Source organism: Choloepus didactylus, chromosome 13 (genome assembly GCF_015220235.1).
Source record: "Choloepus didactylus isolate mChoDid1 chromosome 13, mChoDid1.pri, whole genome shotgun sequence".
In the NCBI taxonomy this organism is placed as follows: Eukaryota; Metazoa; Chordata; class Mammalia; order Pilosa; family Megalonychidae; genus Choloepus; species Choloepus didactylus.
Genome location: NC_051319.1, coordinates 14518329 through 14541735, shown reverse-complemented (window position 1 = coordinate 14541735; position 23407 = coordinate 14518329). Strand labels below are relative to the sequence as shown.

General features: G+C 37.2%; 1 protein-coding gene across 3 annotated transcripts in view; it reads left to right on the top strand.

The window, feature by feature from the left end:
• AP3B1 (adaptor related protein complex 3 subunit beta 1) overlaps positions 1–23407 on the top strand; it is a 405767-nt gene that overhangs the window by 206405 nt on the left and 175955 nt on the right. For all 3 annotated transcript variants that reach the window (XM_037800786.1, XM_037800788.1, XM_037800789.1), the window contains exons 8-11: positions 5705–5860; positions 20872–20969; positions 21706–21760; positions 21848–21919. In XM_037800786.1, coding sequence (XP_037656714.1) covers positions 5705–5860; positions 20872–20969; positions 21706–21760; positions 21848–21919 — 381 coding nt within the window. The remainder of the gene's footprint in view (positions 1–5704; positions 5861–20871; positions 20970–21705; positions 21761–21847; positions 21920–23407) is intronic.

Genomic DNA, 23407 nt, shown 5'->3' with positions numbered 1-23407 from the left:
CAAATGCCAAGGTAATAAAGGGGAGAGATGACAGGATGAAGAATAAGAATTCCCAAATTCAAATCCTGGCTCCTTATTATCTCTGTGACTTTGGATAATTCACATAAACTGTGCATACATCAGTTTTTCTTCTTTGAAACAGATAATAAATACGTACTTTGCTTGCCTCATTGAGGTTCTGAGAATTTCACAAAGTATTTGTGAAAGTGCCATATTAATATTGGATATTACTTAAGGACAAAATGCCTCTTATTTCTACGAAGACCACTTTTACTAATCACATGTGGCAGAAGTAGATTCCTTCTATTAGAAACTAACACTTTTAGTCAGAAACGACTTTTGCTGTGTGCAGTTTTAACAGTTGTCATTTTTTTTCTTTATTTTTTTTCTGTTACTCCTTATGAAATGATGAAAAGACTTTAGTTTGTATTTATTTCTTGGTTAATCCATTAAAATAAAATAAGCAAGACTCTATTTGTACTAAAATACCTCTATAAAGAGCAGAGATTATCTTCACAATCCAAAATTATGGCTTCAGACACTGATTTATTACAATTTTGGTGAACATTTGTTTTTGGAGCTTCAAGTACAAAATCTATATAAAGTATTACTATCTAAGTATAAACACTTTTCTTTATTCTGTTAGTCTATGTAATAGTAGCTTTAGGGTGTGTAAACTATGTATTTTCACAAATATACTTTATGGAATAAAATGTGATCTTATCTTCATAAAGCTTACATTTAATGAAATGTTTCTTGCTACTGAAAAGGAATATTTTAGAGAAAAATGAAAAGCTATATTTTATTCTGATTTTTTAAAATATTAAAAATAAGTGGAGGCAGACCTAAAAATAAAAATGAAGATCTTTATTTTAACTGCCCTAGCCATACAACCAGCCATTTCTCCAGATGCAAAAGAACAAGTTTTATGGATTCATAAATGTTTTCTTTGTCAGTCTGATTTAAATCAGATGGTTCCATCTTTTTGTAATAATCATGCTGGTAATATTGGGCTACAGTTGTTATTATTTAATGACCATATGACTTATAAAATTGCCACCTAAAACCAAAAAACAATAACTGCAATATAACGTGATTTTTATTAATACCAAATAGAAGCCCATGTACTATAATGCCTCATTTCTCCATGCTCGATAGAAATAACACTTTTAATAATCAATTTTTTTTTTTTAAACTTTTTGATGCAGACATTTCTAGGGCACATTTCTATTTCCCTGTGCCTTTGATAGAGAATGAAGAGTATAACTTCATATTTTATTTTTTCTCGTTAAAAAGTTATTACTTTTACTTTCTGTGTACCAAGAAACAAGAATATCAAGCAGGTTAAAATTGTTTACATAATGTACTTTGAAAAAGGGTTTCATACGTAGAGTAATGTCTAAACAATTTCAGCTATCTAGAGGGCGATTTTCTACTTCTACTTAGTTATAAATTTACATATGTATTTCAGAAGCTGAAACTACCTAATATCAACTTCTTGATTTGTAGAAGCTTTTCTTATTAGTTACATAAGATATCTGAATCTTAAAACAGAAAATAAGTGAGTAGGAAAGATACTAATGAAAGAAAATGGGTCCTTTGCAGTCTTGTTTTACTAAAATTACCACCGTAATTCCATACATTTGTACAGCAAAGCAAGCAATACAAATATGTCCCTTATTAAAACAATGTAACTGAGCTTGAAATATGTTAATTGACAATGAAGGAGAAATGAAACAAGTAATACTTACTAAAAGCAGTCTGTCATATGCATTGTGAGGATTTCATTTGCTGGTTATAGTGCTGTGTTCATTTTTACAAGAGTTTCATCTTAGGTAAAGTCCTAACATTTGTTTGATTAATTAGACTAATGATTGTAGGTGAGTGCTTATGCATAGAGCATCTTATTATTTGTACATTATTTTACTGGTTTACTAATGCACTTACTAAAACCAGTTTGGCCTGGAGCTCCATTTAATGGAGCAATAACTTAAGCCTGGCCTTGAAAGAGTATATTTCAATCACATTATTTTTTAATGCTATTTTATTGAGATATATTCACACACCATATACAGTCTTTTTTAAAAGCACTATAAAAAGACAGGTAGTTTGTTTTGAATCATGTTCCAAAACAACTCATAACATTATATTTCTAGTTTAGTCTTGCAGATGGGTATTATTACAAAAAATCTTTTCCTTTTCAAAAAATATGAAATTTGGTTTGTTTTTCTGTTTGGATAATTTTTTGAGATGTTTAATATAGATTTTTTTTTTAAAACCTGAACTAATATTATTTTTGAGAGTCCTAAAGGTTGTCCTTTTGGTGAGAAGTGTTCTCTAGTAATATTAAAATCAGGATTTAATTAGTTTGTGTATTATCTACAAGCACTTAACAAGGGAAAAATACTTCTTTAATGCTATTAATCTGTAATGTTTTAGACAGTTTCCTCTGCTATCTTATAAAAATGGATAAATACAAATTGTAATTAATTGATTTACTGCTTTTTTTTCTCTTAAATTTGTTTAATTAAACTTTGTGTTTTGAGATCATTCTAGAGTCTCATGCTGTTGTAAGAAATAATAAAGAGAGATCTGATGTACCCTTTACCCACTTTCCCCTCAATGGTAACATCTTGCAAAACTATAGTATAATATCGTAACCATTGCTTATTTATTGATCATTATGTCTTCAAGTACTTCTTCAGCCCTCTTCTCTTTCTTTTCTTCTCCTAGAAATCAGATGGCATGAATGTTGTCTTTAATTATAGGTCCGTAGGTCCATGAGGCCCTGGTCTCCCCATCCCTCACCCCTCCTACCCTGCAGTCTCTTTTCTTTGTTTTGTTCAGATTGGGTAATTTCTGTTGTTCTGTGTTCCAGTACAGTTATTGTTTTCTTATCCCCTCCATTCTGCTTTTGACCTAATTTATTGTTTTTTATTATAGTTCTTATATTTTTCAGTTATACAATTTACATTTGTTCCTTCTTTTTATTTTCTGTTTCTTTCTTTAGACTTTCTAAATCTTTGCTGAGATTTTCTATTTTTGCATTTGTTTCAAGAATGTTCCTAATTGCTTGTTGTTGTTGTTGTTGTTTTGATGGCTGCTTTAAAATCTTTGTTAAATCTAACATCCCTGTAATCTTAGTGTTGATATCTACTAATTGTCTATTTTCATTCTGTTTGAGATCTTCCTGGTTCTTGGTATGATGAGTGATTTTTTTATTGAAACCTGGACATTTTTGTTATTATCTTATGATGCCCTGCATCTTATTTAAAACTTCTGTTTCAGGTGGCTTTGTTTGACACTGCTCCAGCAGGAAAGTTAGGGGGCACAACCTCATTACTGCCATATTGGGGTGAAAGTCCAGGTTCCCACTCAGCCTCCATTAACACCTTGGGGGGGGGGGTCATGCTCATCGTTACTGCTAGGAAGTCATGGGAGTTCTGGTTCCCCACTAGTCTTTGTCTGATAGCTCACTGACTGTGAGAGAAAGGAGTGCCTCATTACTCACACCACTGCTTGGGGAAGGTGGCCTCATCACTACTAAGTGTTGGTGCAGCAAGTCCTCACTGTCCACTAAGTCTCCTCTGACTCTATACCAGTGGGGGTGGGTACAGGTACCTCATTGTTGCTGGTTGTAGTTAGAAGTCCATCCTCCTAATGTGGTGTCTACTGACACCAGGAGGGGGCCTCATTAGGTCCTAATGGGGATGAAGGTTTTGGTCTCTCTTAAGCCTTCTCTGACACCACTCCAGAGGGGTGCTAGGGGTGCATCATTACAAGTTGGTAAGGCTGGAAGTCTAGGCTCTCCAACTTGGTGGTTGCTATGTGGATAGGACCATAGTTTTTTCTGTCATGTTTGGCTGAAGAAGAGTGGTTATTTTCTGAAAATTTTCCATCTTCCTGAGCTGTCCCTTCTTAGTCCTTAGGCTAGAGAGAGCAGGCTTTTGAGGGGGGTGTTTTATCTGTGCTTGTTGGTGTTCCTGGGTTGCCAGCTTCCCCAGCAACCAGTCTTGGATGTATGTGGCCAAAAGGAAACCCATGGAACTCACTGTTTTTTTCATTCTTCGATATCTACGGTCTCTATACAGTCTGCCTTCTCGTGGCTTTTCAGAATCATCTTATGTTTGTTTTATGTATGATGTCCAGGGTTTTTAGTTATATTTAGCAAGAAGAATAGTGAAAAGTACAATTTCTCTATCTTCTTGAAAGTGGAAAATATGTTTCAGGTACTTGGTAACAGAAATTATCCCAAAATGATAGTTGAAAATGATGTATGGGGATATTATTGTGTGTTTGCTTTTTGTTTGTTTATTTTTAGAACTAAATGCCTATAGATGGATTTTATTGGTAGAGATAAAAGAGTCAATGAAAAAACATAAAACCAACTCCCATGGATATTCATAGATCTCAACCTGAGACTTCTTGACAACACACAGACCAACTCAATCACTAGTTTTCACTTTTCAAGCTTGTTTATGATTTCTTCTATATGTGTTGTAATTCAAACAATGCTCCTCTTTCTTCTGACCTTTTGATCTAGTTACAGAGTGGCTAACAATTATGGTAATAGTTTTCAGTTTTTAGGTATCTGCATATTACAGGCATTTTTAGAATAAATCATCTAGCTTTCCCTTTGGGCAATTTTTGTATTTCTATGGAGATTTCATATTTTCAAAGTTTTACTGTATATATAAAAGAGACATTATCTCTAGTACTAATGAACAGTTGTGTTCTAAAATATGAGAAAAAGCAAGTCTTTATTCCATATAGAAAGTAAAATAATTTTAAATTGCCCCAAGAGTAGTATTTGTAAGCAAATGTTATTAATGTAGATGTTTAAAAAAAAGTTTTCTTTGACTGTATTGTGGTGCAAGTTGCTATAACAGTGCATCATGGGAACACAGGTTCAGGGCACAACAGAAACGTTCAGCAAGTGATCTCTTTATTATTTGCCCAGTATAAAGTGTCCAGAAAGGGCAAATAATTTCTCTGTTATTACACAGCACAAAGAGTTTGAAAGAGCAAGGGAAGAAGTCCATCATGGCCAGTCTTCCAGGGTGGTCAACTCTGCTCCAGGTTGGGATTGGTTGAAGGTGACTCCACACATCCCACTTCACATCAGAGAATAGAGAAGAATGTAGCTTTTATCCCCCTGGCATGGGGGTGGGGGGGTCCTGCCACTGAAAGTTCTGTTCTGATAATAAGGTCTGTTGGGGCCCTTTCATTAGACTTAACATCTCCCCTAGGTTGTGGAATGGCATACAACAGAAAAAAAGGTGGGGATAGGTGAGTTCTGGGCAATGGCTGCTTAACAGGCATGTGTGATTTATTTCCCTAACATATAATATTTGGCTGTTCATATGGACCGCATTCCCCTTTGTCTAGTTTATGGATGGATGAGTAGAAAAATGGGAGAAGGAAACAAACAAATGAACAAAGGCACCCAGTGTTCTTTTTTACTTTAATTGCTCCTTTTCACTTTAATTTTTATTCTTGTTATTTTTGTGTGTGTGGTAATGAAGGTGTCAGGGATTGATTTTGGTGATGAATGCACAACTATGTGGTGGTACTGTGAACAATTGAATGTATGCTTTGTTTTGTATGACTGCATGGTATGTGAATATATCTCAATAAAATGAAAAAAAAAATTTGGCTATTGAAGGTCTGAACTAATCTTGGGACGGGATTTCTTTCCTTACAGGATGATTGTCTAGAAGACAATGGAAAGAATTTCTATGACTCTGAGGAAGAACAGAAGGAAAAGACTGACAAAAGAAAGAAGCCATATGCTATGGATCCAGACCATAGACTCTTAATTCGGAATACAAAGCCTTTGCTTCAGAGCAGGAATGCAGCGGTACGTTAAAACCTTTATAAGAAATAATTCACAAAAATTTTTAAAGGTGGTTAAATATATTTAAGTTTAGTAAACAGATATATTCTTAATTTTAAAATAATTTTTGTAGTAACTTATTTACAACACATAACTTCCCATTTTAACCACTCTTCATGGGTACAATTCACTGGTATTAATTACCTTCACAGTATTGTGCTACCAACACCACCATCCATTACAAAACCTTTTCATCACCCCACACAGAAGCCCTGTATTCATCAAGGAGTAAACTCCCCATTCCCATCCCCCACACCGATTAATGTGCTGCTGTCACATTTGTTTACGTGCAAAAATATGGAATGAATAGTCAGAAATACAGTGTGAAAAATAAGCTATAGATTTAGAAGCCTGATTTCTTGGAAGTAATGCCTAAATATATTTCAGCTTTGAATGTCAGGTATGCAAAATCAGATTTTGATGAGAATAACTGGTTTGGTAGTTGTATGCCTGATGGACTTCATACATTTTTTGTAGTTTCATTAATTTAATTTCCTTTTCCTAAATTATATGCACAAGATGCTTTCCGTTAGATTAGATTAGTCCTTGTACAAGGACCGTGTATATACTGAGTTTTTGATCTTTAGTGTACATGTTTGAGAGTTCTTGATCTGGTATCATTCCATAGTGGTCTCTACCTGATAGAGTTCTTTAGAGACTTAAGTATATAACAAAAACACCTCGCATAATGTCCTAACACACAGTAAATTTTAAAGGGTAGTAACAGCAATTAAAAATTATCTTTATTTAGGTCCTAAGTGATTTTGTTGTTGTTTTGCATCTTTTTGTTTTAAATAAACTTTTTATATTTCAGAAGAATACATGTGATTATAGAAAATCAGAAAGTACAGACCAGCAAAACTAAAAAAAATCAAAATATCCCATTCTTATTGTTCAGAAATCACCATCTTATTATCTTAGTGCATTTCCTCCAAGATCTTTTGTCTGCATAAATATACATATATTCACATGTGTATATATTACATATGTTTTTTAACTAAGTTAAAAATCACATTATATGTACTATTTGTAGTCTGCTTTTTTCTCCAGTCCTCTCCACCTTTCTTTTTCAATAAATTTTCATCGTCAATTTTAATACCAACTTATCTTTAATTATCCTTTATAGATAGTTTATCCAAACTAGTACCTAATGTATTGCAACTGGTTGTTGCAACTTTTAAGCCTCTCACATCTTACAGAATGTCCTTTTTGGTTTATCTCGTTTCTTCCTTTATAGTAGCATTTAATTTATTCTTCTATACTCTGTATTTCCTGTTAACTGGAAGTTATATCTAAGACGACGAATTCATGTTAGACATTTTCTTAAATTTTTTAATTTAAAAAAGTTCTTAATAATTTGGTCTGTTCAATTGGTAAAAACTATGAAAATGAGGAACTCCACTTGAATTACTTGTAAATTTTCTGACAATATAAATGAGAATTTAGAGCTTAGAGCTTTATACCTTAGTAATTAGCAGATTTTATTGTGCATCTAGGAATTTCATTTCCAAGTCATTATTCAGAAACCATGTGCACAGTGATAACCAAAAATTTTCTGGCAATATAAATGTCAGAAAATGATAAATTTTTCAAAAAATAATAATGTTGCAAATTATACTTAAATTTTAATGTGCCCCAGCTTAGCCAAATGCTAGTTAGGTAGCTTTCATTTACCATGTAAAACTCTGTGTTATGATTGACTATTAATTTAACTTTGCCTTGGAAATTGATCTTACAGTTCATATACACATTGAACAAAAATGTTCTTGAATGGTGAAACAAAATGAGGTAATTTGTGCTTTTTGTACCACTATATTTTGGTACCGTGCTTATTTGATACTGTTAAATATAAGTGAAGTCTAGCTTTTGAAGCATTGTGAATACATTTGTTTATAATCTATTAAGAATAATTCTTTTTTTATTAAGATTTATTCAGATACCATACAATCATCCAAAGTATATAATCCATTGATTACATTACCATCATATTGTTGTTCACTAACCACCTCGATCAATCTTTTTAACGTTTCCCCTGTGCGAGAAAAAGTGAAAGCAAAAATAAAAAATACGAGCAAAAACAGAACACCCGAATTGTTGTCCCCCCCCCATTTTTCTTTAATTTTTTTTTTTTTTTGGCCCCCTTTCCTCCACACATCCATCCATCCACTGGACAAAGGGGAGTGCGAGCCACATGGCCCTCCCAATCACACTGTCACCCCTCATAAGCCACACTGCCACACAATCATCCCCAGAATTCAAGGGTTCTGGGTCGTAGCTTGATATCCTCAGGCACTCACTGCCAGCTACTCCAATTCATCAGAACCCAAAAAGGGCTATCTGCATTGTGCATAAGAGTGCCCACCAGAGTGACCTCTCGGCTCCCCTTGGAATCTCTCAGCCACTGAAACTTATTTCATTTCATTTCGCATCTCCCTTTTGGTCAAGTAGATGTTCTCCATCCCACAGTGCTGGGTCTAGATTCCTCTCTGGGAGTTATATTCCACGTTGCCAGGGAGACTCACTCCCCTGGGTGTCTGATCCCACGTAGGGGGAGGGCAGTGATTTCACCTTTCAACTTGGCTTAGCTAGAGAGAGAGGGCCACATCTGAGCAGCAAAGAGGCACCCAGGAGGAGACACCCAGGCACAACTACAAGCAGGCCCAGCCTCCCCCCTGCAGCAACAGTCCTCCCAAGGGCAAGTCCCATGGCAGAGGGCTCGGCCCATCAAACCGCCAGTCCCCAGTGTCTGTAAGCACATCAGCAACCATTGAGGTGGGGAAGCCCAACACCCCTGCATTCTCCACCAGCTCCTCAAGGGGGCTCTGCATATTTTTTTCCATTGGTTTTTTGTTGTTGTTGTTTTGTTTTTATTAACTATTGACTATACCAAAAAAATTTTTTTTTAAATACAATAAAAAAATTTTCAAACAAACCAAATCAAGGGAATAAGAAAAAGACAACTAACCTAAAATAACTACTTTACTACCAACATGTTCCTACGCTACCCCAAGAAAATAACCTAATATAGCAACATTTCTGTGAACTTGTTCCTACCATACCCACCAGAAATTAACAATCCATAGTCATTCCTGGGCATTCCCAGAACGTTAAATTTACCCATGATAGCTTATCTGTTCTTATTGGGTTATTGTTTCCCCTTCACTAATTGCTCTCTATCGCTAGTTCCCCTACATTCTACATTACAAACCATTTATTTTACATTTTTCAATGTTCACAATAGTGGTAGCATATGTTTCTCTTTTTGTGCCTGGTTTATTTCGCTCAGCATTATGTTTTCAAGGTTCATCCATGTCGTCATATGTTTCACGATATCGTTTCTTCTTACTGCCATATAGTATTCCATCATGTGTGCGGGATACTGATTACGTGCTTCAACTTGGCGGGCCTGGGCCAGGGGACCGGATCCGCCCCTGGGGAGGGTGGTGGGCACGGGCGGTAGCGCCCTCCACAGCCCCCCGGGCCTGAGAAAGTGGAGCCGGATGCAGGCCCCATTTCCTCACCCAAAATACAACCGTTAAAGGAAGCTTGCCGGAGAAAACCGCCCCCCCCCCCTTATCTTGCACCACACTCCCCGTTGCCTTGAGCAACTCCCGCCACCGCCAGTGCGCAAGCACAGTTGCCAAAGCAACTCCCGCCCGCTGCGAACAGCTTCCGCGTTCTCTCAGAACCAATCGTAGCCTTTATCCCTTCAGCATTGCCATATAAGGACTCCACACCCCTACACCGACTCCGCCCTCTATGCCAGCCTATATAACTTGTGCTCACCCCTGAATAAAGGCGCCCTTGGTTTTACCCTCCTGAAAAAAGCGTCCCGCCTGTTTCCTCTCGCCGCCCTCCACACCTTGCACGCCACCGCCAAGTCCCCCGCCTCGCCTTCGCCTCCGGGAAAGAGCCCCCGCCGCCAGTACCCTCCGAGCAAGTCCGAGAGCTGAGGGTTCAGCAGCCGGCCGCCCCCCAACACAGTAGATGCGACCGCAATGTGTATATACCATATTTTATTTGTCCTCTCATCTGTTGAAGGACATTTGGGTTGTTTCCATTTCTTGGCAACTGTGAATAATGCTGCAATGAACATTGGAGTGCAGATATCTGTTCGTGTCACTCTTTCATATCTTCCGGGTATATACCAAGAAGTGTGATTGCTGGATCGAAGGGTAACTCTGTATCTGGTTTTCCAAGGAATTGCCAGACTATCTTCCAGAGTGGCTGAACCATTATACGGTCCCACCAACAATGAATAGGAGTTCCAATTTCTCCACATCCTCTCTAGCATTTGTAGTTTCCTGTTTGTTTAATGACAGCCATTTTAATTGGTTTGAGATAGTATCTCGTTGTGGTCTTAATTTGCATCTAATACCTAGTGAAGCTGAACATTTTTTCATGTGTTTTCTGGCTATTTGTATTTCCTCTGCAGAGAACTGTCTTTTCATATCTTTTGCCCATTTTATAATTGGGCTGTCTGTACTATTGTCATTGAGTTGTAGGATTTCTTTATATATGCAAGATATCGGTCTTTTGTCAGATACATGGTTTCCAAAAATTTTTTCCCATTGAGTTGGCTGCCTCTTCACCTTTTTGACAAATTCCTTTGAGGTATAGAAACGTCTTAAGTTTGAGGAGTTCCCATTTATCTAGTTTTTCCTTTGTTGCTTGTGCTTTGGGTATAAGGTCTAGGAAGTGGCCGCCTAATACAAGGTCTTGAAGATGTTTCCCTACATTATCTTCTAGGAGTTTTGTGGTCTTGTCTTTTATATTGAGGTTTTTGATCCACTTTGAGTTAATTTTTGTGTAGGGTGTGAGGTAGGGGTCCTCTTTCATTCTTCTGGATATGGATATCCAACTCTCCCGCCCCCATTTTTTGAAAAGACTGTTATGTCCCAGTTAAGTGGCTTTGGGGGTCTGTCTCCAAATTCTCAGTTCTATTCCATTGATCAATATGTCTGTCTTTGTGCCAGTACTATGCTGTTTTGACTACTGTGGCTTTATCATAAGCTTCAAAGTCAGGGAGTGTAAGCCTCCCACTTCATTTTCTTTTTTAGGGTGTTTTTAGCAATTCAAGGTATCTTCCCTTTACCTCAAATAAATTTGATAACTAGCTTTTCCGAGTCTGCAAAGTAGGTTGTTGGAGTTTTGATTGGGATTGCATTGAATCGGTAGATGAGTTTGGGTAGAGTTGACATCTAAATGACATTTAACCTTCCTATCCATGAACATGGAATATTTTTCCATCTTTTAAGTCCCTTTCTATTTCTTTTAGTAGAGTTATGTAGTTTTCTCTGTGTAGGTCTTTTGCATCTTTGGTTAAGTTTATTCCTAGGTACTTGATTTTTTTAGTTGCTATTGAAAAATGGGATCTCTATCTTGTGTGTCTCTTCACTTTGTTCATTTCTAGCATTTAGAAACATTACCAACTTATGTGCGTAATCTTGTATCCCACCACTTTGCTAAATTTGTTTATTAGCTCTAGTAGCTGTATCGTCGATTTCTCAGGGTTTTCCAGATATAAGATCATATCATCTGCAAATAATGACAGTTTTACTTCTTCCTTTCCAATTTGGATGCCTTTTCTTTCTTTGTCTTGCCGGATTGCCCTGGCTAGCACTTCTAGCACAATGTTGAGTAACAGTGGTGACAGCGGGCATCCTTGTCTTGTTCCTGATCTTTGAGGGAAGGCTTTCAATCTCTCACCATTGAGTACTATTCTGGCTGTGGGTTTTTCATATATGCTCTTTATCATATTGAGGAAGTTTCCTTCAATTCCTACTTTTTGATCTGTTTTTATCAAAAAGGGATGTTGGATTTTGTTGAATGCTTTTTTAGCATCTATTGAGATGATCATTTGATTTTTCTCTTTTGATTTGTTAATGTGTTGTAATACATTGATTGATTTTCTTATGTTGAACCATCTTTGCATGCCTGGAATGAACCCCACTTGGTCATGGTATATGATTTGTTTAATGTGTCTTTGGATTCAATTTGCAAGTATTTTGTTGAGAATTTTTGCATCTGTATTCATTAGGGAGATAGGCCTGTAGTTTTCCTTTTTTGGTAGCATCTTTGCCTGGTTTTGGTATTAGAGTGATGTTAGCTCCATGAAATGTGTTAGTTAGTGTTCCATTTTCTTCAATGTTTTGAAAGAGTTTAAGAGAGATAGGTATCAGTTCTTTTTGAAAAGTTTATTAGAATTCCTCTGTGAAGCCGTCTGGCCCTGGGCATTTATTTGTGGAAAGTTTCTTGATGACTGATTGGATCTCTTTGGTTGTGATTGGTTGGCTGAGATCTTCTGTTTCTTCTCTGATCTGTCTAGGTTGTTCATATGTTTCTGGGAAATTGTCCATTTCCTCTGCATTATCCAGTTTGTTGGCATACAGTTGTTCATAATAATGTCACCTTTCTCATTCATTATTTTGTTTATATGAGTCTTCTATCTTTTTTATTTTGTCAGTGTAGCTAGTGGCTTGTCAGTCTTGTTGCTCTTCTCAAAGAACCAACTTTTGGTGTTATTTATTCTTTTTTTTTTTTTTTTTTTGTTCTCTATGTCATTTATTTTTGCTTTAATCCTTGTTATTTCTTCTACTTGGTTTAGGATTAGTTTGCTATTCATTTTCTAGGTTCTTCAGTTTCTCCATTAGTTCTTTCGTTTTAACTCTTTCTTCCTTTTTTAATGTATGCATTTAGTGCTATAAATTTCCCCCTCAATACCACTTTTGCTGCATCCCATAGGTTTTGATATGTTGTGTTCTCATTTTCATTTGTCTCTATATATTTAGCAATTTCTCTTGATATTTTTTCTTTAACCCACTGATTGTTTAGGAGTGTGTTGTTGAACCTCCAGGTATTTGTGAATTTTCTAAGTCTTCGATGGTTATTGACTTCTTTTTTTTTTTTTTATATATATGTTTTTTTCATTTTTATTGAGATTGTTCAGATACCATACAATTATCCAAAGATCCAAAGTGTACAATCACTTGCCCCTGGGTACCCTCATACAGCTGTGCATCCATCACACTTAATTTTTGTTCAATTTTTAGAAACTTTTCATTACTCCAGACAAGAAATAAAGTGAAAGATGAAAAAAGAAAAAAAGAAAAGGAAACTCTAATCCTCCCCTATCCCTAACCAACCCCCCTCAATTGTTGACTCCTAGTATTGATATAGTACATTTGTTACTGTTTATGAAAAAATGTTGAAATACTACTAACTGTAGTATATAGTTTGTAGTAGGTATATAGTTCTTCCCTATATGCCCCTCTATTATTAACTTCTAATTGTATTGTCATACATTTGTTCTGGTTCATGGAAGTGATTTCTAGTATTTGTACAGTTGATCATGGACATTGCCCACCATAGGATTCAGTTTTATACATTGCCATCTTTTGACCTCCAACTTTCCTTCTGGTGACATATATGACTCTGAGCTTCCCCTTTCCTCCTCATTCACACACCATTCGGCGCTGTTAGTTATTCTCACGTCTTGCTACCAACACCCCTGTTCATTTCCAAACATTTAAGTTCATCCTAATTGAACATTCTGCTCACACTAAGCAACCACTCCCCATTCTTAAGCCTCGTCCTATATCTTGGTACCTTATATTTCATGTCAATGAGTTTACATATTGTAATTAGTTCCTATCAGTGAGACCCTGCAATAATTGTCCTAATGTGTCTGGCTTATTTCACTCAGTATATTGCCCTCAAGGTTTTGTCATCAACCCATTTTTTTTAATATGGTTTTGTTTCACTCACCATACATTCCATCCCAAGTAAATAATCGATGGTTCTCTGCATGGTCATACATTTATGTGTTCACCACCTTCACCATTAGCTATATAAGAGCATCTACATTTCTTCCACAAGGCAGGAGGGAGAGTCAAAGAAGGTAGAGAGGCAAAAGAAAGAGGAAAATAAAAGACAGCTAGGAAGCAGCAAAAGGAAAAATAACCTTAAATCAAAGTACAATAAAGAATCAGACAGTACCACCAATGTCAAGTGTCTAACATGCCTCCCCTATCCCCCCCCCTTATCTGCATTCACCTTGGTATATCACCTTTGTTACATTAAAGGAAGCATAATACAATGATTCTATTAGTTACAGTCTCTAGTTTATGCTGATTGCATCCCTCCCACAATGCCTCCCCATTTTTAACACCTTGCAAGGTTGACATTTGCTTGTTCTCCCTCGTAAAACAACATACTTGTACATTTTATCACAATTGTTGGATACTCTAGATTTCACCAAGTTACACAGTCCCAGTCTTTATCTTTCCTCCTTTCTTCTGGTGTCTCACATGCTCCCCACCTTCCTCTCTTAACCGTATTCATAGTTACCTTTGTTCAGTGTACTTACATTGTTGTGCTACCATCTCCCCAAATTGTGTTCCAAACCACACGCTCCTGTCTTCTATCACCCTGTAGTGCTCCCTTTAGTATTTCCTGTAGGACAGGTGTCTTGTTCACAAAGTCTCTCATTGTCTGTTTGTCAGAAAATATTTTGAGCTCTCCCTCATATTTGAAGGACAGCTTTGCTGGATACAGGATTCTTGGTTGGTGGTTTTTCTCTTTCAGTATCTTAAATATATCACACCACTTCCTTCTTGCCTCCATTGTTTCTGCTGAGAGATCCGCACATAGTCTTATTAAGCTTCCTTTGTATGTGATGGATCGCTTTTCTCTTGCTGCTTTCAGGATTCTCTCTTCGTCTTTGACATTTGATAATCTGATTATTAAGTGTCTTGGCGTAGGTCTATTCATATCTCTTCTGTTTGGAGTACACTGCGCTTCTTGGATCTGTAATTTTATGTCTTTCATAAGAGATGGGAAATTTTCATTAATTATTTCCTCTATTATTGCTTCTGCCCCCTTTCCCTTCTCTTCTCCTTCTGGGACACCAATGGTACGTACATTATTGTACTTTGTTTCATCCTTGAGTTTCCGGAGACGTTGCTCATATTTTTTCATTCTTTTCTCCATCTGCTCCTTTGCGTGTAGGCTTTCAGGTGTTTTGTTCTCCAGTTCCTGAGTGTTTTCTTCTGCCTCTTGAGATCTGCTGTTGTATGTTTCCATTGTGTCTTTCATCTCTTGTGTTGTGCGTTTCATTTCCATAGATTCTTCTAGTTGTTTTTTTGAACTTTTGATTTCTGCCGTGTACATGTCCAGTGCTTCCTTTACAGCCTCTATCTCTTTTGCAATATCTTCTCTAAACTTTTTGAATTGATTTAGCATTAGTTGTTTAAATTCCTTTATCTCAGTTGAAGTGTACGTTTGTTCCTTTGACTGAGCCATAACTTTGTTTTTCTTAGTGTAGGTTGTAATTTTCAGTTGTCTAGGCATGGTTTCCTTGGTTATCCAAATCAGGTTTTCCCAGACCAGAACAGGCTCATGCCCCAGAGGGAAGAAATATTCAGTATCTGGTTTCCCTGAGGGTGTGTCTTAGAAAATTGCTCCACCCTTTGATGCCTCGGGTCACTGTGGTTTTCTGCCCAGCAGGTGACGCCTGTTAGCCTATAATTCTTGACTGGTGTGAGGAGGTATGGCCGTGTTCCCCCAGGCTCTGGGGTCTGGTTCTGAATGGAAAGGGCCCCACGCCTTTCCTCCTAGAGAAGACAGAGCCCCCAGGTGGAGGTCATTAGCATTTCAATGGTCTCGCTCTCTGCTTGTGCTGTCTCCACCCTTCTCTGCTTCACAGCCCTGGAAACTGAAAATGATTGGGGCTTTCTCCACTGAGCCAAAAAAGAAACAGATAGTCCCCTTCAGACCCAGTCCAAGGCAACCCTCTGGCTCTCCCAGGTCAGTCGTCACCCATAGCCTCTGTCTGTTTTTTGGGGATGCGTATCTGTAGTGAGCAGTTCACACTCGCTGTTTAAAACCCCAGTTGGAGCTCAGCTGAGCTATATTTGCTTGCTGGGAGAGAGCTTCTCTCTGGCACCACGAGGCTTTGCAGCTTGGGCTATGGGGGAGGGGGTCTCACGACTTGGCTCCGCAGGTTTTACTTACAGATTTTATGCTGTGTTGTCGGGCATTCCTCCCAATTCAGGTTGGTATATGATGAGTGGATGGTCTCGTTTGTTCCCCCGCAGTTATTCTGGATTATTTACTAGTTGTTTCTGGTTTTTTGTAGTTGTTCCAGGGGGACTACTTAGCTTCCACTCCTCTCTATGCTGCCATCTTGCCCCTCCCCCGAGGTTATTGACTTCTAATTGTATTCCACTGTGGTCAGAGAAGTTGCTTTGAATAATTTCAGTTTTTCAATTTGTTGAGGCTTGTTCTGTGTCCCAGCATATGATCTATTCTGGAAAAAGTCCCATGAGCACTAGAGAAGAATGTGTATCCTGGTGATTTGGGATGCAATGTTTTGTATATGTCTGTTAAATCCAATTCATTTATCAGATAGTTTAGGTTTTCAGTTTCCTTACTGGTTTTCTGTCTGGTTGATCTATTTATAGGAGAAAGTGATGTGTTGAAGTCTCCCACAATTATTGTGGAAATATCCATTGCTTCCTTTAGTTTTGCCAGTGTTTGTCTCATGTATTTTGTGGCTCCTTGTTGTGTGCATAAATATTTATGATTGTTATTTCTTCTTGTTGAATTGCCCCTTTTATTAGTATGTAGTGGCCTTTCTTTGTCTCTCATCACATCCTTGCATTTAAAGTCTATTTTATCTGAGATTAATATTGTTACTCCTGCTTTCTTTTGTTTATAGCTTGCATGAAATATTTTTCCATCCTTTCACTTTCAAGTTCTTTGTGTCCTTGTGTCTAAGATGAGTCTCTTGTATGCAACATATTGATGGTTCATATTTTTTGATCCATTCTGCCAATCTTTATCTTTTTATTGGGAAGTTTAATCCATTTACATTCATTGTTATTTCTGTGAAGACATTTCTTGAATCAGCCATCCTATCCTTTGGTTTATGTTTGCAGATATATTTTTCCCTCTCTCTTTTAATGTCCTTTAACTTACCCATACTGAATCTCTTTAGTACTGAACCTTTCTCCATATCTCCTTTCTTTGTTTCTGTGTCAGTAGGGCTCCCTTTAGTATGTCAAGTAGGGCAGGTCTCTTGTTAGCATATTCTCTCAGCATTTGTTTGTCTGTGAAAAATTTAAGCTCTCCCTCAAATTTGAAGGAGAGCTTTGCTGGATAAAGAATTCTTGGTTGGCAATTTTTCTCTCTCAGAATTTTAAATATGTCATGCCACTGCCTTCTTACCTCCATGGTGGCTGCTGAGTAGTCACTACTTAGTCTTATGTTGTTTCCTTTGTAAGTGGTGAATTGCTTTTCTCTTGCTGCTTTCAGAACTTGCTCCTTCTCTTCTGTGTTTGACAGTGTGATCAGAATATGTCTCGGAGTGAGTTTATTTGTGTTTATTCTATTTGGAGTTCACTGGGCATTTATGATTTGTGTATTTAAGTTGTTTAAAAGGTTTTGGGAAGTTTTCCCCAACAATTACTTTGAATACTCTTCCTAGACCTTTACCCTTCTCTTCCCTTTCTGGAACACCAATGACTCTCATATTTGGACGTTTTACATTATCTTTCCTATCCCTCAGGTCCATTTCAATTTTTTCTATTTTTTCCCCCATTCTTTCTCTTGTTCTGTTTACTTCCATTCTGTTTACTTCGAGGTCACTGATTCATTGTTCAGCTTTGTCTGGTCTTGTATCATGAGTATCCAGAATCTTTTTAACTTGGTTGACAGTTTCTTTTATTTCCATAAGATCGTCTATTTTATTTATTTACTTTTGCAGTTTCTTTATGCTCTTCTAAGGTGTTCTTCATGTCCTTTATATCCTGTGCCATGCTCTTGTTGTTTGTCTTTAGTTCTTTGATTAATTGCTCCAAGTACTGTGTCTCCTTTGGTCTTATGATTGGGTATTTGGGTTTGAGTTATCCATATTGTCTGGTTTCTTGATATGCTTTAAGATTTTCTGGGGTTTTTTTGTCCTCTTGGCATTTGCTTAACTTGATAGGGTTCTTTTTGGATATGTAGGCTTATTCGAGTACTACATATGTGTCTGAGCGATTAGGGAGGGAGGGCGGCTTTAATAATCAAACTTCCCTGGTGTTCCTGGAGATTTAAAGCTTTTACAAGGAACCAAACCTTTGGTTCAGTCTCGCCACAGTTTGTCTCTGCCACTGACCCACAAGACCTTGGTATTGGCGTATGGTCCCTGGGACTTCTGAGTGGGTCGCTCTTCCCAGCTGTGCCCTCCTAAAGCCTCTGCTGAGGGAAGACTACTACGTCACAAGTGAGCACCATCCCCCAGAGGGAGTTCTGGGCCGCAGCTGAAAGGATGGCTGTATGGGGCGTTTAATTTCCCCCTTTTCGCACCCCTCTGCCTTCCTGGCTCTGGGACAGTTAGCTGCGGGTGTCGAAAGGCTATCATTGCCAGATATTGTGGCGTGTGTGCATGTTACTGGAAACACTTGCCATTGCACTGGTTGTTTGGCACCGCTCTGGGCTGTGGCACCAGCAACGGGCAGGAGCATTCCCAGCCCACGGGGAAGATGGCTGTATGGGGCATGGTTATTTTCCCCTTTTGGCTAACCTGTGCCTTACTAGCTCCAAGACAATTGGCAGCAGGTGCGTGAAAAGCTGTCATCCATGTCAGATATTGAGGCGTGCCCACAGGTTGTGGGGACGCAGTTCCTGCCACACTTCACTGTGCAATTCTCACTGCTGTATCCACAGCCGCTTTTGGGTTTTTAAAACTAGACCGACTCCAAACACCAACCCACGGTTTCCGCAGACCGCAGCATGGCTGCCGGTTATTCAGCAGGCTCACTCAATTCATTTCAGAATGCAGGCTCCCAGTTTCACCAAATGTGTGACCCCTGTGGATTTAGCAGACCTTGTCCAGGTGGTGCATTACTGAAACTGGTGTTCTGGGTCACCTTCTGTCTTTTATGTGGTATTTTTCATGGAGATGTTTTTTTGCCCTGTCTCTCCTAACCGCCATCTTCCAGAACTCTCCAAGAATAATTCTTAAGGTAAAAGGAGAGACTTTGAAATTTTGTTTCAGGAAACTTAATGGGTCAGTGCTGTGTAGATTGAATTGGAGATAATTTAAGCACAATGTTAAAAGTTTATTCTCATAGTCTAGATGTGGTGATAGTGACACGAATGGTTAGTAACAGAAATGTGCTTATAGAATGTATTTTATTATGAACATGTGTGATGTAACTAGAAGGTCTATGAGGTTGCGTATGTTTTGGGTTTGAAGATATGGGAGTTTCCCACGTAATTTTTATAAATTGTACTGTACGTTTCAAATTCTGGATATTGTAGAAACTTTGAACTAGGTTTGTAAATACTGAATTTGGGAATGCCCTAATTAGTGTATTAGAACAGGTGATATACTAAGCAGAAGGTAGAATCTAAAAAAAGTGTTGACTAATATAGAAAGTACAGTTTACCTTTTTGCTAGTAGGATTGGATTTATTGTTTGTAACAGGAAATATCTGTAAAATACATTAAAAATAAGCTTCAGCTTTTCCTCTACCATATACAAATACTTATTAGTCAGCTCTATGTTTTAGTGTTTTTAAAGATGACTATTACCTACTTATAAATTAGGTCCATCATAAATTTAGATTTTCTTGTTTTACAAGATTTGAAATTCAGGAAAGTTTTTTTAATAAAGTGTATCTCTGGATTTCAGGTAAAGAGATGAGATATCCTTGAACTCTTCAAATTTCAAAATAATGTGTGAAAGCTATGAATCAGTTTTGTAAAAAAAAGTACAACAAAATGCCAGTTAATGGTAAACTTAGGACCCTGTAACTGTGTGTCTTCTAATTTTGTTTCCTTATTTTTAGAAGAAACTCTTTTTGCCTCGAACACCCTCACATACTATTTAATCTTTGGGCATACCTAAATTCCTGAAGTATATTTGTTAGGACTTTATAGATCAAGGAGAAGTAAAGCAGTAGCAATATATCTTCTGAGCTGTGTGTCCCTACAGTTGTCACAGGTTAAACTGGATTCTCTCAGTTCATATGAGTTCTGTACTTTTGCTCTCAATCTAAATGCAGAGGCATGTAGGAGAAACCGTACTCATATTTTGTAACAGAGAAATTCTGATCACCCTTGTAACGGTTTTGAACCAATGACTATGTTTAAGGTTCTGCATTTTAAAAAACAAGATCATTTTGTATGCTGCTGCTTTAAACGTATTGTTTTAATGGATTTTATTTCATTATAACTTACATGTACTGATTTTTCTTTACTTCAGCCTACTTGATACTGTTATCCTTAAGTATCCAGCTTCATTGGAGCCTGATCTTTTTAAAAGTTTCCAACCTCAGAGCAGTAGCCGCATTAGGAGTAGGAGCATGGAATTTGGAATTCACCTTGAGCCTCACCAATTCCTAGCTATCAGACTTTGGGCAGATTATTTAAAGTCTGTTTTCTGTGTTGTATTAGTTTCTTAGGACTGCCACAGCAAATTACCACAAAGTGGGTGGCTTGAAACAACAGAAATTTATTCTCTCACAGTTCGGGAGGTCAGAAGCCCAAGATCAAAGTGTCAGCAGGGTTGATTCCATCTGGCGGTGCCGAGGGAGAAGCAGTCCCATGCCCCTCTGCTAGCCCCTCCTCAGTGTTCCTTGGCTGGCAGAGGCATCATTCAGTCACTGCCTCTGTTTCTTTTTCTGTCTCTTATAAGGATATGCTCATTGGATTTAGGGCCCACTCTAACCTAATATTATCTCCTCCCAATCCTTACCTTAATCACATCTGCAAGACACTGTTTTCAAATAAACACACATTCCAAGGTTCCTGGTGGACAGAGTTTCGAGGAGATCATAGTCAACCCACAGAGGGTAACTACATATTTCATTGTACTTCACAGGAATTTTGTAGGCAGTAATGGAGATAATATATAAGAATGTATTTGAAACTGTAGAGCACACCAGTGTTCATAGTTACTGTTGTTTTCATGCTTTGTCTTTTAGGTGGTTATGGCAGTTGCTCAGCTCTATTGGCATATATCACCGAAATCTGAAACTGGCATTATTTCTAAATCACTTGTGCGCTTACTTCGTAGCAATAGGTAGGTCACAATTTTACCTGCATTTTTTCTTTTGTATTCACTCAAAAGTAATGATAGAACAAATATAATCTGTCTTTCAGGCATTTAATACATGGCTATGCCTTCTTTATCAATATGATGTCATACTTAACGGAATTATTATAAAGGCCATTATACTTATCTGAAACTTATTGATAAATATTGAAGTTTTTTTAATCTCAGCTCCAAAGAGCTTAAAAATATTTTGTGGCATATCCTGTGTAGTATATGTGTCATGAGTAGCCTACTGTTAGTACTCGATATTTGTAGGTGTGACAATAATGATGTTTTGGAGTTCTGTTAAATCTGGAATCACTGAAAAAAATATACTGAAGTAGTATCACATTAACTTGCTTAGTGTTTTATATATGATTTTATATAAAGGAATACATATCCTAAATTATGTAGTTTTTCACAAAATGGCTGCAAACTAGAAAGTTGCAATATTTAATTACTGTATTTTGCTTTATTGAAAAAGAGAGCTATATTCCTAATAACCACTCATTTGAAAGAAATGCCTACTCTTTTATTTTCCTCTAAGTAACTAGCTAGCTAGTCACATAGACAAACTTACAGAATGCTGATAGAAACTTCTGATATTACATTTAATAGTTCAATTCAATATGAAATTTATTGCTGATTCTTTTTCTTTATGTGCTCTTTACTCAAAGATATTTCATTGAAATATATACCAATGAAATCCTCCTTTAATTTTTAGGGAAGTACAATATATTGTCCTACAGAATATAGCAACTATGTCAATTCAACGAAAGGTATGTACACTGTGAACACATAGTTTAAGAGAGAAATGGAATACAGCAGTACCATAAATGTGTTTATATGTTTATCTTTGAATCCAGGGTATGTTTGAACCATATCTGAAGAGTTTCTATGTTAGGTCAACTGATCCAACTATGATCAAGACATTGAAGGTATGCATGCTTTTATTTATACTCTTAACACGTACTTACTTGCTGTAGCTTCAGCATCTGCAAACTGGAGTCCTGCTTTTAAAAAAATATGCATACATTTAATGATTTTCTTTATATTTTCCAAATTATCTATTTGTTACTGTGCTACTTTCTGATGATACAAAGTCTACATATGCTAGCTCTGCCTTTAATAACTCATAGCATACTAAAGGATACCGACATGTTAAATAGATAATTTCAGTAATATATGTTTTAAGTGGTAGGCTTGGAATGAAGAAGAGGGACAAACAGTAAGATGAGGATAATTCTCTGGGAGATTCAGAAAAAGACTTGTGGAAAAGATGATGATGTTTGTGTGGACCTTTAAAGAATAACATTTTTGTGAATTTTTTTGTTGTTGATATGTTGATTGAGAGGTTAGAGGGTTGGAATTAGCTAGAAGGTATAGTTTATGCTAACACAAAAAATTATTAAAGTGTATTGTGTTCAGGAAATGATAATTATGGTATAGAGTGCAGTAAGAGATATAAAACTATAATAATTATAACAGTGTGATGTTTAAGCCAATAAATAACTAAAATAGAGTAGAAAACTTAGAAGCATACCCCTACGTGTAGAAATTTACTATGCAATAGTAAAGACATTAGAAATCAATAGGGAGGTTGCTGCAAAGGAGAGGCTAGGCCTCCCTGTATTTGTGCCTAAGAGTCTCCTCCTGAATGCCTCTTTGTTGCTCAGATGTGGCCCTCTCTCTCTGGCTAAGCCAACTTGAAAGGTGAAATCACTGCCCTCCCCCCTACGTGGGATCAGACACCCAGGGAAGTGAATCTCCCTGGCAACGTGGAATATGACTCCCAGGGAGGAATGTAGACCTGGCACCGTGGGACGGAGAACATCTTCTTGACCAAAAGGGGGATGTGAAAGGAAATGAAATAAGCTTCAGTGGCAGAGAGATTCCAAAAGGAGCCGAGAGGTCACTCTGGTGGGCACTCTTATGCACACTTTAGACAACCCTTTTTAGGTTCTAAAGAATTGGGGTAGCTGGTGGTGGATACCTGAAACTATCAAACTACAACCCAGAACCCATGAATCTCGAAGACAGTTGTATAAAAATGTAGCTTATGAGGGGTGACAATGGGAATGGGAAAGCCATAAGGACCAAACACCACTTTGTCTAGTTTATGGATGGATGTGTAGAAAAGTAGGGGAAGGAAACAAACAGACAAAGGTACCCAGTGTTCTTTTTTACTTCAATTGCTCTTTTTCACTCTAATTATTATTCTTGTTATTTTTGTGTGTGTGCTAATGAAGGTGTCAGGGATTGATTTAGGTGATGAATGTACAACTATGTAATGGTACTGTAAACAATCGAAAGTACAATTTGTTTTGTATGACTGCGTGGTATGTGAATATATCTCAATAAAATGATGATTAAAAAAAAAAAAAAAAAAAAAAAAAAAAAAAAAAAAAAAAAAAAAAAAAGAAATC